This window comes from Nyctereutes procyonoides, unplaced genomic scaffold (assembly GCF_905146905.1).
Source record: "Nyctereutes procyonoides isolate TBG_1078 unplaced genomic scaffold, NYPRO_anot_genome, whole genome shotgun sequence".
In the NCBI taxonomy this organism is placed as follows: Eukaryota; Metazoa; Chordata; class Mammalia; order Carnivora; family Canidae; genus Nyctereutes; species Nyctereutes procyonoides.
Genome location: NW_026575047.1, coordinates 17605827 through 17622202, shown reverse-complemented (window position 1 = coordinate 17622202; position 16376 = coordinate 17605827). Strand labels below are relative to the sequence as shown.

The window sequence follows — 16376 nt, the reverse complement described above, 5'->3', positions numbered from 1 at the left end:
CATGCCCACTCTGACTCATCCCGAGCTTCTGGCCTTGGCTCCCAGATACATCCCCAGACAAACAGTTGTCTGGCCAGTGGACCTTTCCAGATTCCAGGCAGTCTGGTTCCTCTTTCCTTCATACTCATGCACATCACCCCCTAACCCCACCACCCAAGCCTCTGGATTCAGGCCATGACACCCTGGATGCTTACTGCCAAAGCTTCTCATCCACCAACTTTCTCCCCGTTGACCAGAGAGTCACTGCTCACCTGGTACAAACTGACATGTGTTAGTTTGTCCTCACTTACACTGAACACTGTGACACAGCTTCTGCTAACCTCAGCCCCCGGGACAAGGCTATTCACTGGGCTGTCTGGCTCCCCCATCTTCCAGGCTCCTTGACATGTTTTCTTTCCCTTCCACCTAAAAGTCTTTTCTACACCCCCCCCCCAAATGAATAAAACTATGCCACACCCTTGGTGTGGACCCAGTCCCCAGACCAGAGGTAGCCAGCCTACATAATGCTTATGATCAGCATGGGGGTCAAGATGATGAAACACACCTCCTTTTCCTTAAGTTCACTCACTGTTCGACATTCTGTCCATGTTGTTGGCTACTAACATTTATCGAAAGCTTATTGCACGCGATGTGCTAAATGCTTAACATATTATCCATTTTGTTTCTCACAGTCAGCAGAAGAGTAGTTTTACTTTCCTCATTTTACAAATGTGGAAACTCAGATTTTAAAAGTCTACATAATTGCAGGAGGAAACACAGCCAATTCCAGGAGGGGTATAAGTTTGCTTGATTCTAGAGTCTTTATTTCCTACTATTCCACTATTTGTGTGTGTGTGTGTGTGTGTGTGTGTGTGTGTGTGTGTGTAGTTAGAGGTGTCAAAATCTTCTAATCTTTGTTAGACAGCAGGTAATATATGCATTGCTGTTAGTTTATTTTATTTTTTATTTTTTTATTTTATTTTTTTTTTCAGCTGAAAGGTCTCACATTTATTACTGAACCAACCTACTTGTATAGAGGCATAGTAACAGAGAACATCATTCCCTTGATAAGACATGTCTATTGGCCAGGTAGGAAGGATGTTTCCATATTGATAGGATAGGAACATGTGATCTCCATGTGGCTTAAATATGTGTGCCAAAAAAAAAAAATACGTGGGCCAATTATGTTTGCTATTTCATGATGTGCGATGCTTCCTCACAGACCCAGCTTGGTTCTTCTCCAGTGTCTCCTCTTGGAGTTGCACCTGATTTTATTACCAGTTTTCATCCGAATCCACTGGGGAATAGGACAATTCTGCTTTTGTTTCTTGGCCAGGAATCGCTTGATTCTGAAAGTCTTGTGAGAAGACATGGAGATCACAGTCAACCACACGCAACCAGGATGGCAGCGGAAAGGCAGTTTTTTTTTTTAATGTAAAATCTATGTCCAATGTGGGCATGACCTCGAGATTAAGCATCATGTACTCTACCCACTGAGTCAGCCAGGTGTCCCAACTATACTGTGTTTTAACTGCCTGGTATCACACCTAGTGCAATACAATATTCCAGTGGAATTTTTAAGACTCTGGGATTTATTAAGCTTTTAAGTGTATTAAATAGACTCTTCTAAAATTATATTTTATGTGAAAGTCATTTAGAGATTGCTCTATGAGGGCAGGAAGCCAGGAGTCCTGGGTCTCTGTCCCACCTCTGACATTGCCTAGCAGCACGTACCTCTCTGAATCAGTCTTTTTATCTGTAAAATGAAGGAATTTGATTCACTCCATCAGGGTCATTCCTGCTCTAAGATGCCACAATTCAGAAGACACTAAATGTCACATCAAACCCCTCTTAAAAGAAGAGCTTTATATTTAAAGTAGATTAATGCTTGCTCATCATAGTTACTAGTATTTTCATTTTTGATTTTCTTTTGTCTTTTTCCATCCCAAAAGCTTTGTAAAACCATTTTCCCCAAGGATCAATGAAAACAGGAAAAGCTGATTTCATATGACCTCCAATCTAATGAATGTATTACAACATAACCATTATGGACCATCAGTGGTAATTCTTATTTTCCCACATCAATGAAAAGCTCAGAAATGAAAATTTCATTGCATATTCTGATTTTAGTGGGCTCCAGAAGGCATCATGCAAGGAATTGGTTCTAGAGAACTGACAAGCTATTTCCGTAAAGGGCAAACTAAAGATGCCCCGTATTGACATCTCCTTTAGAAATGACTGGGAGTTGGACTTCAGAGATCCCACTAAAGATTCAGACTGTTTATTCTGGCAGAAGCCCATGAATGCAATCTTCAGCTGCCACTGGGAGGAAAAAAAAACAACAACAATGACAGATGAGTTTAAAGTTTTCTCAGATGATTCCAAATTTGTTAGTCAAAACCCTACTGACTGAGGCTGATGGGGGTAGGAAATGGAACAGACACAGAGCTCTTAGATCTAATTCATTTTTTCACAATTTATCTCTCGATCCTGCTCAAGTTACCATCATCATGACAAAGGAAGTCTGGAGTGAGGCACAGGGAAAAGGAAAAGGTTTTACACCACAGGATGAGATTGTAGAACATCTGGTGTGAATGAGTTTCAACAGAAAGGAATGAGGGGAACAGAAAAGATTAGGAGTAAATGGGGAGAACAGTGCTTCCTTCTCATAAATTTTTGTGACAGTAAGTACCTATCATGGAGAATGGCATGAACGAGGCCTGCAGGAAATAGTAATGGCCCGAGTGTCTGGGTGGCTCAGTCAGTTAAGCGTCCAACTCTTGGTCTCCATTCAGGTCATGATCTCATGGACTGTGAGATTGAGCCCCGCATGGGGCTCTGAGCTGGGCATGAGCCTGCTTAAGATTCTCTCTCTCCCTCTCCCTCTTACTCATGCCCTGCACTTTCTTTCTCTCTCAAATTAACAAATAAATCTTATAAAAAGAAACAGTAATGGCCATTATTATTCTTTTTTTTAATTTTTATTTTTATTTATTTATTTATTTATTTATTTATTTAGCCATTATTATTCTTATATAAATTCACTATCAGAGAGTTTCCTAGTGCATTCTTTCTCCATATGACAGGTAAAGTGCTCGAAGTTTAACCCAATCCAATTTTCTCTACCGTTGTTGAAGTGAGTTTTAATCTTGTGAATGTCCCTTAACTCTTCACCTTTTCATTACTTACAGTTTTAAAGGTTTTTTTAAATTTTTATTTATTTATGTATGATAGTCACAGAGAGAGAGAGGCAGAGACACAGGCAGAGGGAGAAGCAGGCCCCATGCACCGGGAGCCCGACGTGGGATTCAATCCCGGGTCTCCAGGATCACGCCCTGGGCCAAAGGTAGGCGCCAAACCGCTGCGCCACCCAGGGATCCCCCTACTTACAGTTTTAAATAATTATTTAGTATTTTAATATCTGACCATACGCCTCGAGGAAAACAAAGTAACACACGAACAGGAAAGTACCTAAAGCGGCTTATCAATTTCTATGAAATCAGACACATAGATAACTACCAACCAAGTCAAGAAATGAATGAGAACCACCATATGATCCAGCAGTTCTGGGAATATATCTGAAGGAGATGAAAACACTATGAAGACATAACTGCACCTCCATGTCAACAGCAGCATTATTCATAATTGCCAAGACATGGAAACCACCCAAGTTCCATCCATCAATGGATGACTGGAGAAAGAAACTGTGGTATGTCCATACAATGGAATTGTATTTATTTATTTATTTATTTATTTATTTATTTATTTATCTATTTATTTAATTTATTTATAAAGATTTTATTTATTTATTCATGAGAGACACAGAGATAGAGAGAGGCAGTGACACAGGCAGAGGGAGAAGCAGGCTCCATGCAAGGAGCCCGACGTGGGACTCGATCCCCGGTCTCCAGGATCACACCCTGGGTTGAAGGCAGGTGCTAAACCACTGAGTCACCCAGGCTGCCCAAATGGAATATTATTTAGAGTAAATTCTGCAATTTGTGACAATATGGATAGACCTTAAGGTCATCATGCTAAATGAAATAAGTCAGACAGAGAAAGATAAATATTATATGATCTCATTTACATGTGGAATCTAAAAACGAAAACAAAAATAAAACAAACTCTGAAAAACGAGATCAGATTTGTGGTCACCAGGGGTGACAGTGTGTGTGTGGTGGTGGTGGTAGGGGGGTGGTTTGGAGGAAGGTGGTCAAAAGGTACAAAGTTCCAGCTCCAGGATAAATACATACTAGGGATGTGATATACAACATGACTCTGGCTAACACTGCTGTACGGCATATACGTAAGTTAAAAGTATAAAACCTAATAGTTCTCACCACACGGAGAAAGACACTGTTTTTCCTTTTTTCTTTTTCCATATCTCTATGAGATGATGGATATTAACTAAACTTACCATGGCTACCATTTTACAGCACATGTAAGTCAAATCATTATGCCACACACCTCGTACGTATGCAGTGCTGTACGTCAATTATACCTCAGTAAAACTGGAAAAGAAAGAAATGAATGAGCATCATCTGCCCAAAGACTCCCACACACCCCTTCGTGATCCCGGCTTCTTCCTTTCTTAGAAAGGTGATGATTCCCAACTTCCAAACACGCACCTCCTAAACAATAGATCAGTTCTTTTTTACCCTTTTGAAACCTAAAAGAATGGAATCACACAATGTGTATTTTCCTCTACTCGGCTTCCTTTGATCAGCATTATGGTTTCTAAATTAGTTCATGTTTTTACACATAACTGTAACTTACTCATTTTTGTTGCTGTTTAGAAATCCATCCTATTCTACAGTTTTCCCCTTCTACTGGTGACAGGTGTTTGGGTTGTCTCTAATTTTTAGTTCTCACAAACTATGCTGCCATAAACGTTCTGTTCCTGTTTCTGGCATTAGTGTGCAGAAATTCATAGGTATTGTCTTAGGATTGAAACTGCTGGGTTATGGGGTATGTGGTATATTCACTTTTGGCAGATAATACCAAACTGTTGTCCAAACTGGTGGCCATCTGCATTTTTCATTCTCTCACTCTTTTTCCTGCTTCATATTTGTCCATCCCCTCATCTCCACTTTTTTCCCCATCCTTACTTTTCTCTCTAAGAGATTTTGGTACATACCCTCCAAAAAGTCAGTTAATACCATTTAGTGGAATACAACAGACTCACTGATGTATTTCATGTTAGGGAGGATGATAGAAGATGTTTCTTTCCAAATTCCTATGCAAGTCAACATCGGATCCAGGGATCAAAGCTAATATAGCATAGTTAAACTTTCATTTATACCTAAGCCAAAGATACTATCTTCTTTACACTGTGCAAAAGCAACCTTCCCTTTTCATGTTTGACTTCCAGAAAGCTTGGAGCCAAATTTACTCATCTGCAGTAAGTAAAAAGGTCAGCACTTCTAGAGAAGTGGGTGGCCCCACACCACTGTGTCTGAATCTCCTGGAGGTACACGTTAATAATACGGGGGCCAGAGTTCATGGGGCAAGGCCAAAGAACCTGCACTTTTAACAAATACCCAACTGTGAGGCCAATGCACACCATATTGGAAAACCACCGGTATAAAATAATGTTACATAGCACCCCATCCTAACTTTTCTTTCTGACTCAATAGTATGTCCTCATTGTGTTTCTCTCCTCTGTCACCCAACTCTTTTTTTTAAGATTTTTATTCATTTATTCATGAGAGATACACAAAGAGAAAGAGAGAGAGGTAGAGACATAAGCAGAAGGAGAAGTAGGCTCCCTGCAAGAAGCCGGATGTGGGACTCAACCCTGGACCCCACAATCATGCCCTGAGCTGAAGGCAGACACTCAACTGCTGAGCCACCCAGGCATCCCTGTCACCCAACTTTTAATCAATAGAATACTGTTATATTTCATGTCGACTTGTAAACCATCCATGATCATTTCTGATTCAAGAACTGAATCTGGGGCAGCCCCAGTGGCTCAGCGGTTTAGTGGCACCTTCGGCCCGGGGCGCGATCCTGGAGACCCGGGATCGAGTCCCACATCAGGCTCCCTGCATGGAGCCTGCTTCTCCCTCTGCCTGTCTCTCTCTCTCTCTCGAATAAATAAATAAAATCTAAAAAAAAAAAAGAACTGAATCTGTAGACAGATAAATGCCAGACTAGACATATAGAAAGAAAAAAATAGCACTTGTCACGAAATTATCAAAAAAAAATTAAGAAGACACAAATTACTGTATTGGTTATACACTGAGCCATTTATAATTTCATCACGGCCAATTTTAAGTACTAATAGATAGGGAGCCCACATTGGGCTTCCCTCAGGAAGCCTGCTTCTCCCTTTGCCTATGTCTCTGCCCCTCTCTCTGTGTCTCTCATGAATAAATAAATTTTAAAAAATAAAGTACCAATAGATAAAGGGAGGCAACAATGTGCTAGGACTAGTAGTCCAGAAGAACATTTTTCTGTTTCCTGCCCAAAGTTCTAAGCCCAGCCTAGACATGGTTCAGGAAGAGCTTGCAGCACTTCAGGTAACTCTGTTCATGTTTCATATCACCTTGAATTTCCAGAAGTTACTTGGTTAAACAACTACTGCAATATAAAAAGTGGCCCCCACAAATTCCTCAGTTACAATGACGTTCATGTCTGTGATAGAAAAAATTAGATTAAGGTTGGATTTCTTATATTTTAGCTCAGATTCTAGCCACCCACTGACGAGCGCAGAGCATTCCTGACCAGAGTGGCCAGTTGTCATTCCTCTGCCAAAAAGAGCCTGGAAAAAAATTGGCACAGGTTGGCTGTTTATTGAGCACAGACAAGCTGCAAAATCAAGATCTAAATTTTCTAAAGTGTACCCACTGCAAGGGCTGGCTGCCTTACTGCAGTGAGTAAGAGAGAAAGTAGAATCCAAACAAACTGTGCAAGAAGCAAAACAGAACAGAGTATCTTGCCACTGGATTAAGAAAAAGCAACAGAAACAGAGATTTAACAATCAGAATTAAAAACAAACCAAAAAACCAATCAGATGTAAAAGAAACATTCAGATTCTTTTTATTATTACCCTTACTTTGACTCTGATAACTCTGGATCCCATCTAAGGGGGGGGGGGAACTCCTGAGGCCATTCAATTATCAAAAGTTGGCAAAATAAAACAGAACACCAGTCTGTTTTAAAGCATTTAAACATTTTCTATTTATCAGGGTTGGGATCACAATTAGCTTGGCCAGTGTATACAAAAAGTAATGCTACATTATAATAGGCATACCTAATTCTTGTCTGTCTTCCAAAAGATAGCCACGTGGTATTTTTCATAAGATAGCTAATACTTACAGAGTAGTAGCTCCACCTACATGCCAGGACCTATTCTAGCAGGTGACACATCCCAACACCATCAATCCACGCAACAACCCAAGACAGTGGTACTATCATTATCCTGGCTTAACAGACAAAGAAACTAAGACACAGAGAAATTCAGGAACTTCCCAAGGACCTTAAGCTAATAAGTGGCTCTAGAGTGCTGCTTTTAATCACATTTGCCATATAGCAATCATTACTATTTGGGAGAAGAGACAATAACGACCTGAGTTTCAAGCCACCAATATTTTTTGAAGGTGCATTAACCAGATAAAAACCTACGGATTTGTGTCTAAGCCGCTCAGCACCACACTCTATCACATATTTCCACAAAATGACATTTCCTTTGCAAAATGGCACAATGATTGTTTCTAACATAAAGAACTCATCCAGCACATCTAAGACAATATACTTGCTGGGTTTGCTTTTATATAAACATCGCTGTGGTAAAGCAAAAACTAGGGATGCCTAGCTAGCACAGCTGGGACCATGGATTTGGGCTCTCAGACCAAAGAAAATATGAGTTAAGTAGCAATAAGACTCCTCAGGAGTAGCTTTAAAGAGGGAAAGAGGGGCGCCTGGTGGCTCAGTCTGAATCTTGATTTAAGCATCTGAATCCTTGATTTCGGCTCAGCTCAAAATCTCAGGTCATGAGAATGAGCCCTGCATTGGTTCCACACTGGGTGTTAGGCCTGCTTAAGATCTTCTCTCTAAAAAAAAAAAAAAAAAAATCTCTCTCCCTCTCCCACTCCTGCTCCACACACACACCCTCTTAAAAAAAAGAGAGAGCGATAGAGGGAAATACTTGAGAACAACAAGTAGCCTGGGTAAATTTAAGAACCAAGATCCAAAGAAGAAACAGAATTTATTTTAGCAGGAGAGGGGACTAGCTTCAATTTTTTTAAAAATCAGAAATGAAGAGAATTTTAACTGGAATCAGAGCTTTGGAAGATCCAGCAGATGTATTCCTGACTACATTAGGAATCTGTGTTATTCTGAATAGCTACTAATAGTCACAAAGTGATCGTTCAAGCACCTGTGGACAAAACCACTTCACATAAATTCAGCTAAGACTTAGAGGACTTTGTTGAAAGTACTAATCTCTAAAAAACAAAGCTGGTGGTAGCAGCGGCCAAGGAAAAGGTAGGACTGATGTCCAGATCCAGGTAACTCTCCATGGGAACTAGGCTTGGATAGAGCTCAATAAATGCGTGTTGAATTGAGGACCACATCACCAGGGCTCATCCAGAATTGGGGCTGCATCACCTAGATCTAGAATATATACAGCCTCCATGTGCCCAGAGAGAGGCAAGCCTCAAAAGGGCAGACCCAGGACCATTGTTTAAAGCTTTATGTGATGCATTACTTGCAACAGCCAAGACATAGAAACAACCCAGTGTTCATCAAGAGATGATGGATAAAGATGTACTATGTTAGTTTTGCAGCTTTTCTCATCATTTTATTTTTATATTTTCTGTTAAAGATTTATTTATTTGGAAGAGAGAAAGAGAAAGAAATGGGGGTAGAAAAAAAAAAAGAAATGGGGGTGGGGAGGGGCAAAGGGAGAGAAACAGGCAACCTGCTGAGTGCAGAGCCCAATGTGGTGCTTGATCTCACAACCCTGAGATCATGACCTGAGCTGAAATCAAGAGCTCGACACTCCACTGAGTGTTGGTTTTAAATAAAACTAGTCTTTGCTCAAACTTTTAGAAAAGGAGATCAAGATAAACTTTTCTTTTTACAGCTTTATGATGGTATAACTGGTAGAAAATACACTGCACACAATGTGTATTATCTGATGAGTTCTGACATACGTATATACCATGAAACCATCATTAGCTCCCCGAATTGGCTTATTTCCCATTGTAGTATCTCTTTCCTTTCTCCCCCAACACCCCCTTACCATACCCTGACCAAATACTGATCTGCTTTCTGTCACCAAAGAGATTAGGCTGCATTTTCTAGAGTTTTCTATAAAAGGAATCATATGGTGTATACCTTTGCTTAATTTTTCTTCACTTGGGATAATTATGAGATTCATCCATTTTGTTGTATATATCAATAGTTCATTCTTTTTACTGCTAAGTAATATGCCATTAAGGAATATAACACAAATTGTTTATCCATTCAGTTGTTGCTGGATATTTGGGTTGGTTCGTTTTTGTTTCCCTTGGTTAAATACCTAGAAGTGAAAAGTTGGGTCACCTTGCAGGTGTAAGCTTTGTAAACAAATTGTTTCCCAAGGTGTGTTTTCATTTTAACTGAGGTTTGAGAATTCTTGATACATTCTCTACAGGCCGTTTCTAAGATATTTTATTTTTTTGAGCCAGTATACTACTTGAATTTATCTTTTATTCTTCCACAAAAAGAATGAGATCTTGCCATTCACAAGAACATGGCTGGATCTAGAAAGTATAATGCTAAGTGCAATAAGTCAGGCAGAAATAGACAAATACCAGATGATTTCATTAATATGTGGGATTTAAGAAATAAAGCAAATGAACAAAGGAAAAAAAAAAGAAGTAAAAGAAACCAGACACTTAAATACAGAAAACACTCTGGTGGTTGCCAGAGGGGAGGTGGGTGGGAGGGAGGATGGGTGGAATAGATAAAGGGGATTAAGAGAACACTTACGTAATGAGCACAGGATAATGTATATTATAGTTGAATCATTATATTGTCCATCTGAAACTAATAGAACGCTGGATGTTAATTATGCTTCAATTAAAAAAAAAAAAAGGCAGAGCCAGGACCATTACATGGAATTTCATGTGTTGCTCACTGAACAAGGGTGCCTGGCCAAGAAAGCAAGTGAAGAGTGAACTCCCCACTGCTCCGCTGGCCAAGCTGTAGAGCAGGACCGCCTCTTCTCAGAGGAAGGAAGGGAAGACTTTCCCTAACGTGGACGAAGGTGCCACAGGACTTTAGCAGCCCTGGAGAGCAATGCTAAAGCACTTAGGAGCCACAGCAACAGGACCTAAGGGATGGGAGGCAGAGAACACCCTATAGGGGATGACAAAGGGAAGGAATCTATGTCTTGGAGTACATCCTGTCACCTGTCATTTACATTCTTTCTGCTTTCAGCATTGGAGTTTAGTGTTTACTCCTAGCATTCCCTACCTTCTCTAGAAAGGTCTCCCTGTATGTTTTCCTCATGTAGTACCTTTCTTCCAAAGCACACACATGCCTTTGAAATAGTTTAAAGCTAATGCAGACAGATTATAGAGCATTTCCTTCTAATGATGATGGATAATCATAGAGCCATTACAGGGCACCATCTGGCAAATTCTGTAGGATGAATGTCATCCAAATAGAAAGACATAAATCTTCAGTAACTGAATTGAGTAATTTAAACATATTAGAGGTAGATGGGGGGACTTTCAGGGCCAATTTCTCCCTTTTGTTTTATAGAGTAAATTGATACCAAAACATTCTGATCTTTTCTAATAGAGGATAATATAGCATTTTATTAATTTATTTTAAACTTCATTAAAAACAGTTATCTCTGAATAGCATAATTTTAGGGTGGTTTCTGTTTTCTTTGTTATATGTTTCTTTTTCTTCCCCCTAAATTGTCTGCAATGGTTATGTGTCATTTTTTCAATCACACGAAATATATAAATTTGTTTTTTGCCTATTTCTTTGTTCCCTCCACCTACAGACAGGCTTGGGCTCATAAAAGATAGCAGCTATACATGTTCTGAAAGAGGCTGGCCAAACTGGTCACCAGCTGGGCAAGAATAAAGCCCAGCACTGCAAATGGAGGAGACAATACAGCATTAAGAAAGGCGGGCCAGGGATCCCTGGGTGGCGCAGCGGTTTGGCGCCTGCCTTTGGCCCAGGGCGTGATCCTGGAGACCCGGGATCGAATCCCACATCGGGCTCCTGGTGCATGGAGCCTGCTTCTCCCTCTGCCTGTGTCTCTGCCTCTCTCTCTCTCTCTCTGTGACTATCATAAATAAATAAAAAAAATTAAAAAAAAAAAAAAAGAAAGGCAGGCCAGACACCCCACAGTCCATGCTACAAGCTGTGAAGTCATTGCCCTTCTTCTCCATTCACTAAAGAGTACCCTAGGCATGATGAACGCATGACTATGTACTCCAGCTTGCAGCCCAGTGGATATCCACACAGAATATGACATGTGTTTCATGGAGGGCCTAAAGGGCTAACTTGATAGTAGCCACAGCATTCTGGAGTCCAACATATGTGGGTTGTTCATGGAAAAAAGATGTGTCCTCAGACATGTTAACTTCCCTCAGCCTCAGTTTCCTCAACTGTAAAGTAAGAATAATAATATTGCCTCATACGGGCACCTGGATCGGCTCATGGTTGAGCGTCTGCCTTTGGCTCAGGTCATGATCCAGGGTCCTGGGATCGAGTCCCACATCGTGCTCCCCACAAAGAGCTTGCTTCTCCCTCTGCCTATGTCTCTGCTTCTCTCTGTGTCTCTTATGAATACTGCCTCATAAAGTTCTAGAAAAATTAAATAAAATAATGAGCATAAAATACATAGCACAATGCCTAGCACATAGAAAGTACAGGATTGATCCAGCAATTTCACTTCTTAATATATTCTCAAAGAATTGGAAGCAGGGACCCAAATACTTGGGTCTCAACGTTCATAGCAGCTTTATTCACAATAGTCAATAGATGGAAACAACAAATGTCCATCAACAGATGGACAGATAAAATGTGGGCTATACATTCAACGGGTCATTATTCAGCCTTACAAAGGAAAGAAATTCTGATACATGCTCCATGAACCTTAAAAATATTCTGCTAAGTGAAACAAACCAGACAGGATAGGACGAATATTATAGGATCCCACTTACATAAGATACCTGGAATAGGCACATTCACAGAGATGGTAAGTAGAATAGACATTACCAGGGTCTGGGGAGTTATTTTTAATGGGTACAGAGTTTCTGTTGGGGATGATGAAAGTTCTGGAAATGGTTAGTGGCGTAGTTGTACAACACTGCAGATGTTCTTAATGCCACTGGACTGTACTCTAATAATGGCTAAAATGATAAATTTTATGTAATGCATATTTTACCACTATAAAAAAAGAAGTGCTGCATTAATGGTGGACATTTTTTCTGTCGTTATTAACAACAGCAATGATCAGTTCATACAAAGCACAGGCCGCTCATAAACCTATAAACTCTGACTCATAGCAGAATGATGAGAAACTATCCCATGAGGCAGTTTGGGGAGGGGGAGCAGGGCAGGAGCCAGCAAGGTGCAGTTATACTTGAAAAAGCCCAGAGTAAGAGGATCGGTGTGAGGCAAATCCTGGAGAATGGAATGATCAAACCCAGTGAGTCAAGTCAAGACATGGGCAAGTGAACTGGAAAAAAAAAAAAAAAAGAGGAGAATTATTAGTTAAAGCTCTTGTGGTTGCAACAGCTACCTAAAGGGATGAGGCATCAATGGGGACTTTCCTGGCTCGTGCACCTGAGAGCGCAGGCAAGCTGGATCCCGGTGGAGATGATGTCATGAGGGCCCAGCTACCCCATCCATCACTGCCCTGCCTCCATGTTGGCTTCATTCCCACAGGCTCTTTCCAGGCAGGGGCCATGTGGTTCCCCAGCATCCCCAGCAGAGAGCTTGTCTTTCCAAGATTGAATCTGATTTGCTTGGCTTGGATCACAAACTCACCCTTGAACCAATCATTGAAGCCAAGGTAACAGAGTATGCTAACTAGCTTTGGGTCATTCCCAGTGGACCTAAAGAGAAGCTATTGATAGATTAAGTAAGAATAGATGCTGCTCAGGCAAAAAGAACAAATGTCCCAACAGTAGGGGACATGAGTGGGAACCGAGTGAAGGAGGCTTAGGTAATTAACACAGAAGAGGCTGGAGGGTCTGTAGTTTGGTTTTATTGCCCACTGCCAAATAGCATATGGGTGAGTCAGGATGGTTTAAATATACAGGATCTTAGCTGGCCATGGGCCAAAGTTCCTTCTGTACTGAGTTCTAACACAGTTGCCTGAACCTCGCCGATGTCCCCACTCCGCAATTAGAATCACGCCATGAAAATTAGGATTGGCTTCTAGTGCTAGAACCCTCCAAAGGGTGGTGACATTTGACATAAGACACTCTCTGAACCTCACTTTCCTAATTACCAAAAAGAGGTTGAATTAGAAGGCCTCTAGCACCCCATGTGTCTGAGCCTCCATTCTAAATAACTGTAAATTAGGTCTTTTAAAAAGATTTATTTATTTATTTGAGAGAATATGTGCACACAGGGGTAGTGGCAGAGGGAGAGGGAGAGAATCTTAAGCAGACTCCTTTGTGCTTACTGCAAAGCTCCACGCAGGCCGCCATCTCATGACCCTGAGATCATGACCTGAGCTGAAACCAAGAGTTGAACACTTAACTGATTGTGTCACCCAGGCACCCCTGAAAATTTTAGTTTTAATATCATCTCAAAGGGTGGGTGAGCAAATGGAAGACAATGATGTATATGAAAGCAAAAATTCTGTAAATTACAGAACCATGCAAATTAGTTATTATTTTTATAGTCAAAAGGTAGGCGTGGTATCAAAACCAAAACCAAAATGGCCTTGAGTAGAGATAAAAATAGGAGAAGGCAGAAAAAGTAGGTCAATCAGAATGAAAATGTTATCTGTGTGTGTGTGTATCTATACGTGTGTACATGTACTTTTTTATTCTGGATCGTGTTAGAAGTCACAACAGCATCTCTGTGTCTTTGATGTCCATCCACTCTTCAGTGATAACTGGCATTCGGCCCATACTACTCCACTGAAGCAAAGGTGGCTATGCAGGGACCTCCCACGGGGCCACGCCTAGGGAGCAGCTGGCAGCTATTATCTATACAAACTTCATTACTGCCCTTGACATTGCTGTCCTTGTCCTCATTCTTGAAAATCCACACCGTGTTGGCTCTCGGGACACTGCTGTCTCATGGGTCTCCTCCTCTCTCTATATTCCCCTTTGAACTCCCCTCCCCCTGCTCAACTTCTAAAATAGTCACGTTCTCAGGTATTTCTTTCTTCTTGGTTGTTGTCAACCACTCTCATAGTTCTGACTATCATGCATAGGCTCCATTAATGTATCTCCAGCCCTGACCACTCATCTGAGCTTCAGCCCATGGGATGTCCCTCAAACAGCTCCAATACCCTACACACCCCAAATGGAAGTGATCAGCTCCCTTCCCCCAGAATTGCCCCCTTTTCTTCTTGTTCCCCATTTCAGCCAGCCACTAAGGTCAGAAACCTACTCACTCATTCTTCCTCTTTTTGGCCACCCCCACCTCCTACTTTCCATGGCTCTATGCCTTGTATCTTCACCTGGTCCTCATTCCTCTTTAAAGATTCAGCTTACACATCATCTTCCCCAAGTTAGCTTCCTGAAATCCCCAGGTAGAGGACAGCACATCTAGTGCCCTGAGTATAAATGATCCCCACTACCTCTTACCAGGTTATATTGAAACATCTGTCTGTGACTGTCCTCCAAACCTCTGCATGGCCTTCACTGCCCTGGACTCTTGAGTTCTTCGAGGGCATGGGAAATTTGTTGGGTTTTGTACCCCTTAGGCCTAACACAGTGTCTGGCACATAGTACATATTCAGTTAATGTTACTGAATGAAAACAATCCTCACCAGCTGTAGTGACGCTAAATAAGAACATTCTGCTTGTGATGAAAGTAATTTGTTAACTTTTAAGAACCGCTATAGACAATTTAACGTAATCACTCAGCAACTGATAGAGTCAAAGGAAGGGGAAGTTCACATATCTAAGCTATGAAACAGATGATACAGCAGATTCTGAATTTACATTAGAGTATTTATTTTGAGAAATATGCACATGCATTTTTTTTAACTAGTGATCACATTTTGAATCTTAAATAGGAGTAGATGTTCTTTTCCCAGTATAGTTAGCTGCACAGAAATTGTCTGGTCAAATTAAAATCTATGACCTTAAAATTCTTTGGTCTATTTCTTCTTTTGAACCTTTTTATTTCCAAGATGCACATTTCTCACTTAAGAAAAGGTATTTGTATGGTGGGGGATAAGTCTTCAAGCCTCCAGATAGGAATCATTTTCGTTCACATCTTTTCTCCCTGTTTTGGTATTTTGTTACAAGCAAAATATCAACTAAAACCTTAAAGGAAGAGTTATTCAACAATTATGTAGAACTATACTAATTAACATTTTTTAAAAAGTTATATATACGAGAATGTAATAAATATTGGGCAGCCCCGGTGGCCCAGCGGTTTAGCACCGCCTTCAGCCCAGGGTGTGATCCTGGAGACCCAGGGTCGAGTCCCATGTCAGGCTCCCTGCATGGAGCCCGCTTCTCCCTCTGCCTGTGTCTCTGCCTCTCTCTCTCTCTCTCTGTGTCTGTCATGAATAAGTAAATAAAATCTTAAAAAAAAAAGAAATATCAAGATAGCATATGTTACATACTTATAAAAATAAAAGCATCTTTTATAATTAGTTGATAAGATGTACATTTGTATATCTGGGTTTTGGATACTGATCGACAATTGTAGGCTAGAGCACACCTGGGTGGCTCAGTGTTTAAGCATCTGCTTCCGGTTCAGGGCATGATCACTTGATCCTGGGATCAAGTCCCACATCAGGTCCAGGGATCAAGTCCCACATCAGCAGCAGGCAGCCTGCTTCTCCCTCTGCCTATGTATCTGCTTTTCTTTCTGTGTCTCTCATGAATAAACAAAGAAAATCTTAAAAAAAAAATTGTAGGCTAGCCTTACAAAGAAAATGCCAGAAGCACTCCATGATGACATTGGCTTAGTCACTATTTAAGACATGAAAATGAAGAAAGAAAAATATAAAGTCTTATTTAGTGTGATTTTATTTGCTTCATAAAGCACAAATGGTATATACAGTTTTATCTTCTCTTCATTGTAAAAATCAGTGGTAGTGACCTCATTTATTATAAACAGTTCTGAGAAAATCCATAGTATCGTAAAAGGAGAAAGGCAAAAACAGATTTTAGAAGTCCAAGTGTTATAAATCAAGCTTTGAGGATGGAAATTGCGCGGATGTGACATTTATTTACTTA

General features: G+C 40.6%; 2 protein-coding genes across 5 annotated transcripts in view; both read right to left on the bottom strand.

The window, feature by feature from the left end:
* The window catches only part of TBC1D1 (TBC1 domain family member 1), a 237772-nt gene that overhangs the window by 196301 nt on the left and 25095 nt on the right, over positions 1-16376 (bottom strand). The gene's annotated exons all lie outside the window — the stretch shown is intronic.
* On the bottom strand, positions 1041-1352 carry LOC129510401 (60S ribosomal protein L39-like). The gene has a single exon (XM_055326538.1). It carries the CDS (start codon positions 1349-1351, stop codon positions 1196-1198), a length of 156 nt encoding a protein of 51 aa, XP_055182513.1. The 5' UTR covers position 1352; the 3' UTR covers positions 1041-1195.